The sequence below is a fragment of the Tiliqua scincoides genome, chromosome 2 (genome assembly GCF_035046505.1).
Source record: "Tiliqua scincoides isolate rTilSci1 chromosome 2, rTilSci1.hap2, whole genome shotgun sequence".
Classification (NCBI taxonomy): Eukaryota; Metazoa; Chordata; class Lepidosauria; order Squamata; family Scincidae; genus Tiliqua; species Tiliqua scincoides.
Genome location: NC_089822.1, coordinates 253,411,101 through 253,423,469, shown reverse-complemented (window position 1 = coordinate 253,423,469; position 12,369 = coordinate 253,411,101). Strand labels below are relative to the sequence as shown.

Here is a 12,369-nt window from a genome sequence, read left to right as displayed (position 1 = left end):
GTGGCAATGAATTCCACATGCTAAGAAGAAGTACCTCTGAGTCCATTCCAAACCTCCAGCAAATCAGTTTCATTGAAGGACCCTAGTTATATTGTTCTGAGAGAGGGAGGAGAAAATGGAGTAACCCACTTTTCAGTGTAGTTGCAATTGCACAACACTGAATTAAACAATGTTACCAATTAGGTATATTGTTATAATTGTATTGCCAGGCAATCATATAAAAAAAGCAGAAATTAGTGTTTTACTGAGGCTCTGGCACATTCATAACCCCCCAGCCCCAGGAAATATCACCTGGAACTGCCACCTCTGTTTAAGGCAAGGGACTAGGCGTTGTGAGTCAGGCTCTTTGAAGCTTTTCAGAGCCAGGTAAAGATCTCTAATCACCTGTTGAAGATAATGGTGAAAGCAATTTGAGCCTATAGTAACAGAACTATAGCTTCCAAGTCAGGAGAAGTTGTGGTTCCACTTTACACCAGGTGAGATCTAACCAGTGCAGAGTATTGTGTCCAATTCTGGGCACCACACTTTAAGAAAGATGCAGCCATATGGAAATAAAACAGCCCAGCAAGCAAGTCTTCCCAGCAAGCCAAAGCAGGAGATTTAGGCTACAATCTGATCCACACTTTCCTGGGAGTAAGCCCCATTGACTAGAATGGGACTTACTTCTGAGTAAGCAGGCATAGGACTGGGCTGAAGCTACAATCTTCTCCACACTTTCTTGGGAGTAAGCCCCATTGACTAGAAAGGGACTTACTTCTGAGTAGGCAGGCATAGGACTGGACTCTGAAAAGCTCAGCACCCCACCTGTGAAAGAAGTGGGGACTTCTGGCAACAGGGAGGCCTGAGTAAGGAGCGGCAGGTGATTGAGAACCACCTTAGTTTCCTTCCATCCCCAAGTGTCAGGCTGTAGCGTATTTTTGTAACTCTATGCAATTTGTGTAAAATGTCATTTCTGGGACTGATTTAGCACAATGTGTTTTATCCTAATTTTAGAGAGTCAAGGAGTGAATCTCACGTGCATAAAAAGGCTCCACCTGCAGTGTTTTACTGAGGCTCTGGAACATTCATAACTTGCAGCCCCAGGAAATATCACCTGGAACTGCCACCTCTGTTTAAGGCAAGGTACTAGGCTTGAGTCAGGCTCTTTGATGCTTTTCAGAGCCAGGTAAAGATCTCTAATTACCTGTTGAAGATAATGGTGAATGCAATTTGAGCCTGCACTAACAGAATCATAGCTTCCAAGTCAGGAGAAGTTGTGGTTCCCTCACCTTTGTTTAAGGTAAGGGACTAGGCTTTGTGAATCAGGCTCTTTGAAGCTTTTCAGAGCCAGGTAAAGATCTCTAATCACCTGTTGAAGATAATGGTGAATGCAATTTGAGCCTGCAGTAACAAAACCATAGCTTCCAAATCAGGAGAAGTTGAGGTTCCACTTTACTCTGCACTGGTTAGATCTCACCTGGAGTATTGTGTCCAATTCTGGGTACCGCACTTTAAGAAAGATGCAGCCAAAGTAGAGCAAGTTCAGAGGAGAGCAATGAGAATGATCAGGGGACTGGAGGACAAGTCCTATGAGGAAAGGTTGAGGGAATTGAGAAGGCTGAGAGCAGATATGTCAGCTCTCTTCAAATACCTAAAGGCCTGTCATATGGAAGAAGGGAATAATTTATTCTCAGCTGTCTCTGAAAGTAGAACTAAAACCAATGGATACAAACAGCAAGAGAGGAGATTTTGATTAGACATCAGGAAGAAATTCCTGACCTTCTGGGCGGCTCAGCAGTGGAACAGATTGCCTTAGGCAGGAAAGAGCATCTCCAACAGGTGCTTGTCAAGTGAGAGGTGCTGGACTCTCCCTCATTGGAGACCTTCAAGTGGAGGCTTGACAAGCACCTGTTGGAGATGCTCTTTCCTGCCTAAGGCAAGGGGTTGGACTAGTGACCTATTAGGCCCCTTCCAGCTTATGATAATGCTGCAGCCACACAGCTTTAGGCACCCCTAATGTCAGGCTTCTATCTTATCTCTCAAAGGTGTGTCAATGCAACATTAGGTTCCAGAGGGCACTTAGGATGTTTCTAGAGCAGGATTAGGACCCACCAGTGGGTTGGATTGGATTTTTGGTGGCTCATGAAAAGTTCTTGAAACATTTAAAACAAAAAACTTTGTAAACATTCTTGTCTGGTTTGCAGATGAAAATCGTGAGCTGGAATACTACCCTGTGGTATGTGGTAATCGTCATACCCCCAAATTAACATGTCAAGTTTTCTTTATTTTTTTAGTTATTGGTGTGCCATAGTTAACACATGAACCCACTTTGAGGAAGTTCCTAACTGCACACCTTACTCTCCAGTTCAGCCTTCTGGGTATCTGCAATGACTGTAACGGTTTGGGAAGGGGAACAGTCCCTTTCTAGGGAGAGTCTAGCAAATGTCTACACACACATACTATATGTAAGGTCTCTAGCAGCCTCGGGAATGCAGGAAGTCAATTAATAATTAATATTTTAAAAGTATTAAGTTCTGTTTTTGTTTATTGGGTCACACTGTCAGTTTTAAGAGTGGGTCCCAGTGCTAAAACATTTGGGAAGCACTGTTCCAGAGCAATCACTATCGCACGATATGTCCCCTAGCACTGAAATTAAAAGAAACAAAGAAATTTCAAATGATCTCTCCCCCTGGTTAGAGATGGCTAAGGCTTACCCTTTGGTGGAAACTTTCACAACACACCAAACATTCATTTGTTGAGTGTGTACTTTTATGTTCTGAATGGTGTGTGCCCTGATAGAAGGTCTTTCCACACTGCAAGCACTGACAGCGTTTCTTTCTACTATGAACTCTTCAATATGTCTTAAGGCTTCCACACTATAAAAACATTCATAAGGTTTGTTGATGTGCTTACTCTAGTCTATGCAATTATTGTACTTTGAAAATTTCAGCACTTATGTGATTTTTTCCCCATATGGATTTTTTGGCTGGAGCTTCAGCTCTCAGGCGTAACTGAAATGCATTTCACGATCCAAGCATTTATATGCTTTATCCCCATGTACGTTCTTTGATGCACATTCAGGCATGAGATCCCACTGAAGCTCATTCCTCACTCCAATCATTTATAAGGGAAGCACTTCTTTCTCCAAGCATTTCTCACTTGTGTGGGTTCTTTGATGTGCAGTCAGGTGCCCAATCTGCCTGAAACTCATTCCGCACTCAAAACATTTATGAGGTTTCTCGCCTGTGTGGGTCCTTTCATGCAAAGACAGGCTTGAGGTTGTTCTAAAGCCCTTTCCACACTCCAAGCACTTATATGGTTTCTCGCCTGTGTGGGTTCTTTCATGCAAGGCCAGGCTTGACCTAGTACTGAAGCTCTTTCCACACTCCAAGCATTTATGTGGTTTCTCGCCTGTGTGGGTTGTTTGATGCCTTGCCATGTTTCCCCCACCAATAAAGCTCTTTCCACACACCAAGCATTTATATGGTTTCTCCCCTGTGTGTGTTCTTTGATGCACAAGCAGTTGTGAGCTGATACTGAAGCTCTTTCCACACTGCACACATTTATATGGCTTCTCCTCTGGGTGGCTACTTTGATGCCTTGTCAGGTTTCCTCTGAAATTAAAGCTCATTCCACACACCAGGCATTTATATGGTTTCTCCCCTGTGTGGATTCTTTGATGCACAGCCAGTTGTGAGCTACTACTGAAGCTCTTTCCACAGTCCAAGCATTTATATGGTTTCTCCCCTGTGTGGGTTCTTTGATGTACAATCAGGTTTGAGGGGTGTATAAAGCTCTTCCCACACTCCAAGCATTCATATGGTTTCTCCCCTGTGTGAGTTCTTTGATGCACAGTCAGGCTTGCTCCTGATGAGAAGCTCCTTCCACACTCCACGCATTTATATCGTTTCTCTCCTGTGTGAGTTCTTTGATGCGCAGTCAGGTTTGATCTCACAGAGAAGCTTCTTCCACACTCTAAGCATTTATATGGTTTCTCCTTGTCTTCCATCTTTGGTATATTCCAAGTGTTGATTCACAGCTTAAGCCTATGCCCTTTGCTTTTCTCCTTCAGCCTTCCAGTTTCTCTTCCTAAACTGACTGACTTGAAATGTCCACCTTGATGAGCATCAGGTTTATTTCCCAATTCCCTGCTCCTTTGACCTGTTTTCATGCACAGCTTGATCCCCTCTGTGGATGCTTTTATGCAGACAAGAAGTATGATGAGCTGAAGCCTTTTCTTTACTCAGAGCAAGTAAAATATTTCTTCCTGGGTGGGTTTTCTCTGTCTTTATTAATGTTGGATTTACTGCAGATTGTTTCTGTGGACAAAGGTGCTTGTTCCTTCTGTTCCCTTTGTGATGTTGCTGATGGCTGGATTTCATGGAGGAGACAACCCTCAGAAACAAAAGACTGAGTCCTCTGTGCAGATGCTCCCTTCCTGTTTCCACGATCAGTTCTGGACTCTACATCAAGCATGGTAGTTTCCAGTGACACCACCCCATGCAGCTCCCGGGGATCTTCACTGATTCGTCCAGTGCTTCCTAGAACAGAGAGAGAATATTGATTAGCAGTGCCGCAGAGAAATTATAAGCGCCTCAGAGAAACAAACTCCCAAGAAAGTATGTGTAGGACTGCAGCCAAGCTCAGTGACCGACTCTCAGTGAGCTGTTGTGGGGAAGTAGCACAATTGAGGCCGCTGGGCCCTGTTGCAACCTGTTCTGGTCATGGCACAGGGCAGCTTTGTTCACCCTGGTGCGCAAAGTTTCTTTGGAGAAGTCACTCTGGATTCTGCCAGGCTGCACGGAAGCTGTAATGTCACCTTATTTTCTTATATATGCTATATGCTTTTCTTAAAAGCATAGATTCATCCATTCTTAAATGGCATGTGGGGGGAGAGAGGGAGAGAGAGAGAAAGGGAATGGGAGGCACCTTCTGAACTTTGGAAGGTGGTAAAGAGGGAGGGGAGGGGCAGAAAGAGAGGGGTTAACTGCAAGTATGATGGGGGATGTGTGTGCAGGAGGGGAGGAGGTGGGGTTCGGGGGAAGAAAAGCATCACTTGCCTACTCATTTATTCAAGAAAGAATGCAACCAAGCCTCTGTATGTCTACTCAGAAGTAAGCCCCATTATAGTCAATGAGGCTTACTCCTAGGTAAGTGTGGATAGGTTTGTGGCCCAGTGCCCTTCCTGCCAAAGCCTTGCCAGGGGAGGCAATGCAGGCAGGGTCACTTTGGGGCACTGCAGACAAGGAAAAGGGTCTCTCCAGGATCCTTGCCAGCCAGCTGCTTCTGGCTCCTACCTGCTTCCACCTTCAGGCTCGCTCTCACTTCACTCCCTCCTTCCTCTCACTGCTTGCCCTCATGCCTTCCATGTTCCGCCCGCTGGGAGCTCTTCCAGGCTTCTCTAGCTGCCTGGCTGGCTGCCCAATCACCAGCAACAGCAGGAGCGTTCAAGCCCCTGCAAGGCTGCCCCTTTCTCTCCTGCTGCCGTGTGAGGCTCCAAGCCGCCAGTCCTCCCCCGCGCGCAGCTGCCGCCTCCGCCGCCTAACTCCTTGGACCCGCGGCACACCTGAGGCAGCCTCACGGCACACCAGTGTTCTGCGTCACAGCGGTTGAAAACTGCTGTTCTAAACCACCAGGAAAAAAGTGTATCCTCACCCAGGGAAGCCGCAGTTCCATAATTCTCCAGCTTGGCTTCCCTGTACAGAGCCTTTTGGTCTGGATCCAGCAGAGAAATCAAGGCAGGAGCAACTGGGTATTTTCTTGGAGTATATTTGAAATCAATGGGTTGCCTGCATTTTTTCTTTTTTGTCATGACAGATGCCAGCCTTCTATGAAGCATTTAATCCTGAAGGAAAATAGCTGGAATGGCCTTTGGGGCCAGAGTTCTGGAATGCATACATTTGCTCTATCTTGGACCAGAATCTCCAACAGGATGCTGTGCTACAGACCTTTCTCATCCTGTTTCTTTGGCCCTTTCCCTCTCTAGGATCACCTCCCCTCAGCCACTGCCAACTCCCAGCTAAGTGCGTATAGGATTGCAGCTTGCGTTTTGCATCCATCTACTTGCTCCTGCTCAGGTGCTCACAAAGTGAGGGCCTACCTGGAACTGCAGGGCAGTCTACATACTTTAAAGCCTGATATTGCTCCAAGTTCAGTGATTTATTTACATGGAGTATTTATACCCTGCATTTCTTAACCTGGTGGGTAACGCATAGCAGCTTACTAGGAAAATATTGCAGTGCCTATTCAAAATATGTAGAATACCAATTGACAACGATACATATTTTATTAAAATAACTAATCTAAAAGTGAGGATAAAAATATCAACTCAGAGCATTAGCCTGTCTTCAGATATCTTCTCCTGCTCACTCACACACATGGCCATGCACCCTCTAGGGCCTATTCAGCATCTATTTAAGACTCAAAAGCACAAATTGATTGTTCCTTCTTTTGATCTATTCAAAAATCAAAACCCAAAACTGATTGTGTCAAAGCAAACAGCCAACATAAACAGCCAAGACTAAAATAATAGGGATACTTAAGGGTGCAATCCTAGAATTGATTTGGCATAAGTCCCTTGCACCGGCCCAGGAGGGTCGGAAACGTGCCATAGGGCCCCATTTGCACCTCCCTGAGAGGAAGCCAGGCTGGCCCTCCAAGAAGTGCCGGCCTGGGCCAACGCAAAAGGCAAAGGTAGGCAGGGGGGAGGTGGGGAGGAGGTGGGAGGTGTTTCTGGGCAGGGGAGGGCGGGCAGTGGGTGACACCAAGGGCGGGGGGGGCGGAGCTGGGATCCTAATCCCCATTCCCAGGGAAAACAGAGCGGCTTCAAGCCACTTCGCTCTCCTCAGACTTGTGCCACCTCCAGAGGTAATGCAAGTTCGAGAAGACCCATAGGGGCCAGCGGCCCTTATGCAGGGGTAAGGGGAAAAGTTTCCCCTTGCCTCTGGCTAAGCCACTTCTGGCCACTATCCTGTGCTGTGTACAGCGCAAGCCTCTTCACTTGCCTGTTGCAGCGCAGAATAGGATTGTGACCTTAAATAATAACCGGTCAAATGATCAGCTTCTAACTCTTGGTGTGCCATTCCCACAACCTGCTGTAAGCAGTAAAATTTGATTGACTTTCAACACCAGAAAAAAAGGTCTTTCAAGACATGTAACCAAGGAGGCAGCACCCAAGGAATTTCTGGCATTCCCAGTGATCTTGCCCCGACCTAACCAGGCTGTCCAGTTGCTCATTCATGCCAACGAGGACACAGTCTACATTAGAATGTGGCACTGATGCCATTCCACTACCTGCAAAGGACACAAAGGTGATGGGAAAGCTTTTACTCGTCAGACCCTTTCCATCCTTCCTTATGCTGTCTGACACCACCTTCCTATTAGTTCCATAGGCTCCAGTTCTGATCCAGAAATGCCCGAGTTGGGTGACCTGCACACATCCTGGTACATTTGCCTTGACTTCTTCCTTGTGCCACTTGGTCCCCAATTCTTCCCCTGTCTCCCTAACTAGTCACATCCCTCCTTGAAAGCTCCTTGCACAACTTGCTTCTTTCTAAGCACACCACGACCCACCTTTCCTGCTGTATTTTCTGCCTCAGTTCAGTCCTCCCACTGCTTTTCTAAGACTGAAATCTAGTGGCATACAAAGCGATTCTGTATTGATTCCAGGTCTGGTAACTAGGACCTGGTTGGGGAAAAAATGGTGGGGAAAAACAGATTTGGGGACGAAGAGGATGGAGGAAGTTCATATTTATCAGGGGTCACCTGGCCGCATAGTTGCCCAAAATAAACACTTCGGTCCTAGGTGGAAGCCCAGTTATCTTTGGAGCTGGAAGGACCCACACACACACACACCCCACTGAGACACACAACTTGAAAGATGCAGACATATTTTTCACAGATTACAGAAGCTGCTCTCTGCAGGACACTCATTGGGAGATGCACCTTCCCAGCCATGTTGCTGAGGAGCTCACCTTGCTTTGCCTGCCTGGCTCCTCCTTCTGAAGAGATGAGTCTCTGCCTCTCTCTTTAACAGGCACAGGTGCTGGAGGGATCCTTTTCTGCTGCAAACCCAGCTCTCATTCATATGTTTTATACCCCATCTGCCTCTGTTAAAAACAAGAACACAGAAGACTACAAGAGCTGAAACCAGAACGTGAGGCGCATTCTTTTCCTGGTTAGTAAGACAGCATTACAGCCTAAGAGTGCAATCTGAATCTCCGACAAAAGCCCCTTGCGCTGGCCCTTTGGGAGAGCTGGCTGGGCTGGTGCAAGGATGCCTGCCGGCCCACAGAGGGCACATCCAGCCTCTGCACCACCTGGACCTGGTAAGGTTGTGCAGGCAGAGGTCGGCTGGTACAGGGGTTTGGGAGGGCAGGGGAGGGAGAGTAGCAGGCGGGCTGATGGGAGAGGGATGGGACCAGCTTCCAGCACTTAGTCTGGATTCTAATTCCCCTCCTGAGCAGCCTGGCATTATGCAGTATTTCGCTGGCACATACTGTATTTGAGTCTCCCCATTGTGGTGCCTGGGGCATTACTTGGGGCAGGGAGAAATGTCCCCTTACTCTGAGTAGTGCTCCTTCCACCTCCTAACCTGCCTGTTGGCCAGCCTATTCCAGTGCAGGTTAGGATTGTGTTGAGTGTCTTACTGAACACAATGGGCTTAAACAACAATATGTGACACCAGAAATATACAGGAACTAATTACAGTTTCAAAGCTCCCAGCAGCCCTTTGGTCTCAGGAGCTGTGCCCTGTCCAAGATCTTGTCCTCCAGGGTCTCTGCCATACCCAGCTGTTTTCTGCAGGGGTCTCAGGGATGCTCAGGCTCCTTCTGCCCGGGCAGATGTTTCAGGGTCTCCTGGGGGCTACCCTCCACTTTCACCCAGGCAGCCCCTGGACCTCCTAAAGGACTTGGACTCACCTGCTCACCCCACATACATGGCTCCAACAAGCAGAGAAAGGGAATGCTGGAGGAAGTGACCTCACCTCCCCTTCCTGTTCACCCCTCTGAGAATCCAGAGTCACTTATTTTAACCCTCAGTGTGTCATGATAAAGACTCTGCAGAAGATCTTGCAAGCAGCCTAAAGGGGGAATGCACACCAGCTGGAATATTTCATTACGCAGTGTGTGGTTAGCCTGTGGTATTCCTTGCCACAGAATGAGGTGATGGCGTCTGGCCTAGATGCCTTTAAAAAGGGATTTTAAAGGTGGATTTCTAGAAGACAAGCCTATCACAGGTTGCAAGCCAAGATGGGTATGTGCAGCCTTTTAGCAACAGGCTCTCAGAAGACCAGGTGCAAGAGAGTGGCACCAGGATGCAGGTCTCTTGTTGTCTTGTGTGCTCCCTTAAAGGCAATTAGGCTAGGTACCATCACTGCATCATGTGGAAATGAGTCCCACAAACTAATTACACACTGAGTTAAGAAATATTTTCTTTTGTCTGTTCACAGACAAAACTCTCCCAACACTCAGTTTTAGTGGATGTTCCCTGGTTCTGGCGTTGCATGAGAGGGAAAAGAACACCTTTCCATCCATCCCCTGCACAATTTTGTATGTCTCAATCATGGCCCCCCAGCTGTTTTCTAGTGTTGCCTGCAGAGGCCTCACAGTGGTTTGGCTACCCGGTGCAGAACAGACACGGAAGTGGAAAATGTATGACTCCCCAGAGACAAAAGTCTCCAATCAGACAGGAGCCCCGACACCTGGGGTAGTAGACATTTTATACCAGTGTTTCTCAAACTGTGGGTTGGGACCCACTAGGTGGGTTGCAAGCCAATTTTGGGTGGGTCCCCATTCGTTTCAATGTTTTATTTTTAATATATTAGGCTTGATACTACCATGATACGTGATTGCATTGAGGAAATGTTACAGACCTGTAGTTTTAAAAAGCTACTACGTATATTCTTTTAACAATGACAGTCAATGAGACTTACTCCTGGGTAAGTGTGGGTAGGATTGCAGCCTAGGATTGTGAAAAATTTTCCTGCTTGATGATGTCACTTCTGGTCATTACATCACTACCGGTGGGTCCTGAGAAATTCTCATTCTAAAAAGTGGGTCCTGGTGCTAAATGTGTGGGAACCACTGTTTTATACTGTTTGCACAAAGTAGCACTACATAATATGCAAAATCACAATAACACCCCATTAGCAACAAGTGAGACCAAACCAGGAAGAACCATTCTGAAATGTTGTTGGTTCTTGAAAGAAAGAACCTCTAAGATTGTAAAAATCCTCTTGAAGGATTTAGAAACACCTGCCTATGTAAACCGCCTTGAATAAAGTCCAGAAAGGCGGTATATAAATACCTAGTTATTATTATTATTATTATTACTACTACTACCCAAAAGCAACACTTCGCTTAGCAATTTTCTATCATGCTCTCAGCATGAGCTGGTCACATAGGAGACGCGTGAACCTTCCTCCCAGCCATCTTATCAGCTGTTTTGTAACTTTTTCTCAGGATGTCCACGCATTGCAAGATAGCTCCTGTTGTTTTACTCCTTATCTCACTTTTCTCAGCCGTGTGGGACTTTGAGTCGCTTACCCACAAGAGGAATTTAATTTTATTCCCTCTATTGAGACTTACAAACTTTTTGGACCTATTGAGGTCTAGCAACGCTTTGGAGCCTAACAAGCCAAACTTCTGACACCAGGCCTAACATTGGACTGAAGTGAAAGTCCCTTTTTGTCTAGTGAAAATCTCTAGTCCAAATTTCACCGTAAGGGTCTGAAGGAGCAATTGAGGGGTCCCAATTTGACAGTGCCAGTCAACCCTGAATCTGATCTCCCTAGGCAAGGAGTTCCACAGACCCATGCTTTGTGTGTTCTTATGCATAAAATAAGCCCAGTTGGATCAGCCAAAGGCACAACAAGTCCTGCTTCCTGTATCTCACAGTAGCCCACCAGATTCCTCAGGAACCCTGCAAGACAGCAAGATTCCTACATTCTGGTGCAGGATTTGGTTCCTGTAATCCCCAGTGGATACCATAGGTGCACACCTATGGGATCAATGGGGTTAGGGAGAGGTGCCAGCATGTGACCTGCTGCCAACTATCTTACCAGCAGGAAACCCTCAGGATGGCAGAGGAGATCCTCAGAACGCAGCAGAGACCTTCAAAATGGTGCCTGTGAATAGCGCAGGCAGCTTTAAAATGGCTGTAAAAAGCTTCCGCAGGTCTCTGCAGGCATTCTGAATCCAGCCGAGACCTTCATAGTGCTGCAGGTGGCTGAGAACACCCCATAAATATAGCAAGATAAGTTGCAATCTGCAAGTCACAAACCCACGAGGTGTGAGGATTGATTGTATATTGAAAACGAGCTTAACAAACAACTAATGGCTCCCTGTCCCGAAAGAGCTCACAATCTAAAAAGATGCAAAAGAATACCAGCAGATAGCCACTAGAAAAGACACTGATGAGGTGAGGAGGGCCAGTTACTCTCCCCCTGCTAAATAAAAGAACTCACTTAAAAAGTGCCTCTTACCCAGTTAGCAGGGGTTAGCACTACTTACATATTAGTCCTCTACAGCTGGCCCAGATGGATTCCATAGTGACCATCCCTGGATATGAGCCTGGTTACCCTGGGTTCTGATTCTGTGCCTTTCCTATCCCCAGAAAAGCACTGTGTCCATTGGAAGAAGGAGGGGGGTGACCCCACCTGGAATCCTTCATGGCATGGCAGGAGGAGGTTCTTCCTCGTGGGTCAGGGTGACCAGAGAGCCTTTCTCCATGACACATCCACTCTTTTAGCCTCATGTCTTGGAAAAGGATTGAAATGTCCTTCTTTTCCCTGTGAGCCTGGCCCTTCAAGCAGCACACAGCCTTCTTGTGATTAATGAATTATATGTAATAAATTACATGTAATATCGTTTTCAATTTAATAATAAGTAAAATAGCACTTAAACACATGAAATCAACATACAAGGATTTTTTAAGCTTTTATTTTGTCTTGTCCTACATTTTTCTGGGATGTCCTACATTTTGGGGTGCCTTCTCCTCTTTTGCAGTTATGACTTCTGGTCATCCTGCCGTGGGTCTGCCAGCACCCTGGCATCCTCATCTCCTCCAGCATTGCCTGCCCTCTTCTGTTCACCTCTTCCTCCAACCAAGCTCAGCTTCAAAAGGATCTGCGTAGGCCATGATCACAAATGAGAGATGGGAGAGAGATGCTCTTCAGTGCAGGGTGCATTTCGCCCAAGTCTAGCAGAGGCAAAGCAAGAAGAGCAGTGGGTGGGGGGGGGGGAGAAGAGAACCTCATCATGGGTATTACAACAGTCTAAGCAAAATCATGGGAAGGTTCTGGCAAAGTCACCCCTCCAGGATACATCATCCTTAATGGCTGTGGTAGTATGTACTCTGGTCCTTTATGTGGGGATTCGTGTTCCAGTC

At 46.6% G+C, this 12,369-nt stretch overlaps 2 protein-coding genes across 2 annotated transcripts in view; both read right to left on the bottom strand.

The window, feature by feature from the left end:
* The window catches only part of LOC136639058 (zinc finger protein 850-like), a 47,800-nt gene extending 45,036 nt beyond the window's left edge, over window positions 1–2,764 (bottom strand). The window contains exon 1 of the mRNA XM_066613085.1: window positions 2,694–2,764. The gene's annotated coding sequence lies outside the window, so the exon portion shown is untranslated. The remainder of the gene's footprint in view (window positions 1–2,693) is intronic.
* A 336-nt stretch (window positions 2,765–3,100) lies between these two features.
* On the bottom strand, window positions 3,101–8,928 carry LOC136640247 (zinc finger and SCAN domain-containing protein 2-like). Its single transcript, XM_066615223.1, has 3 exons — window positions 8,901–8,928; window positions 7,953–8,087; window positions 3,101–4,520 (listed from the first exon to the last, which is right to left on the bottom strand). Exon 3 carries the CDS (start codon window positions 3,986–3,988, stop codon window positions 3,101–3,103), a length of 888 nt encoding a protein of 295 aa, XP_066471320.1. The 5' UTR covers window positions 3,989–4,520; window positions 7,953–8,087; window positions 8,901–8,928.
* Between the last annotated feature and the right edge of the window lie 3,441 nt (window positions 8,929–12,369).

Coding starts and splice junctions, on each gene's coding strand:
- LOC136640247 (XM_066615223.1), bottom strand. CDS start 3,988: ATGGAAGACAAGGAGAAACCATATAAATGCTTAGAGTGTGGAAGAAGC.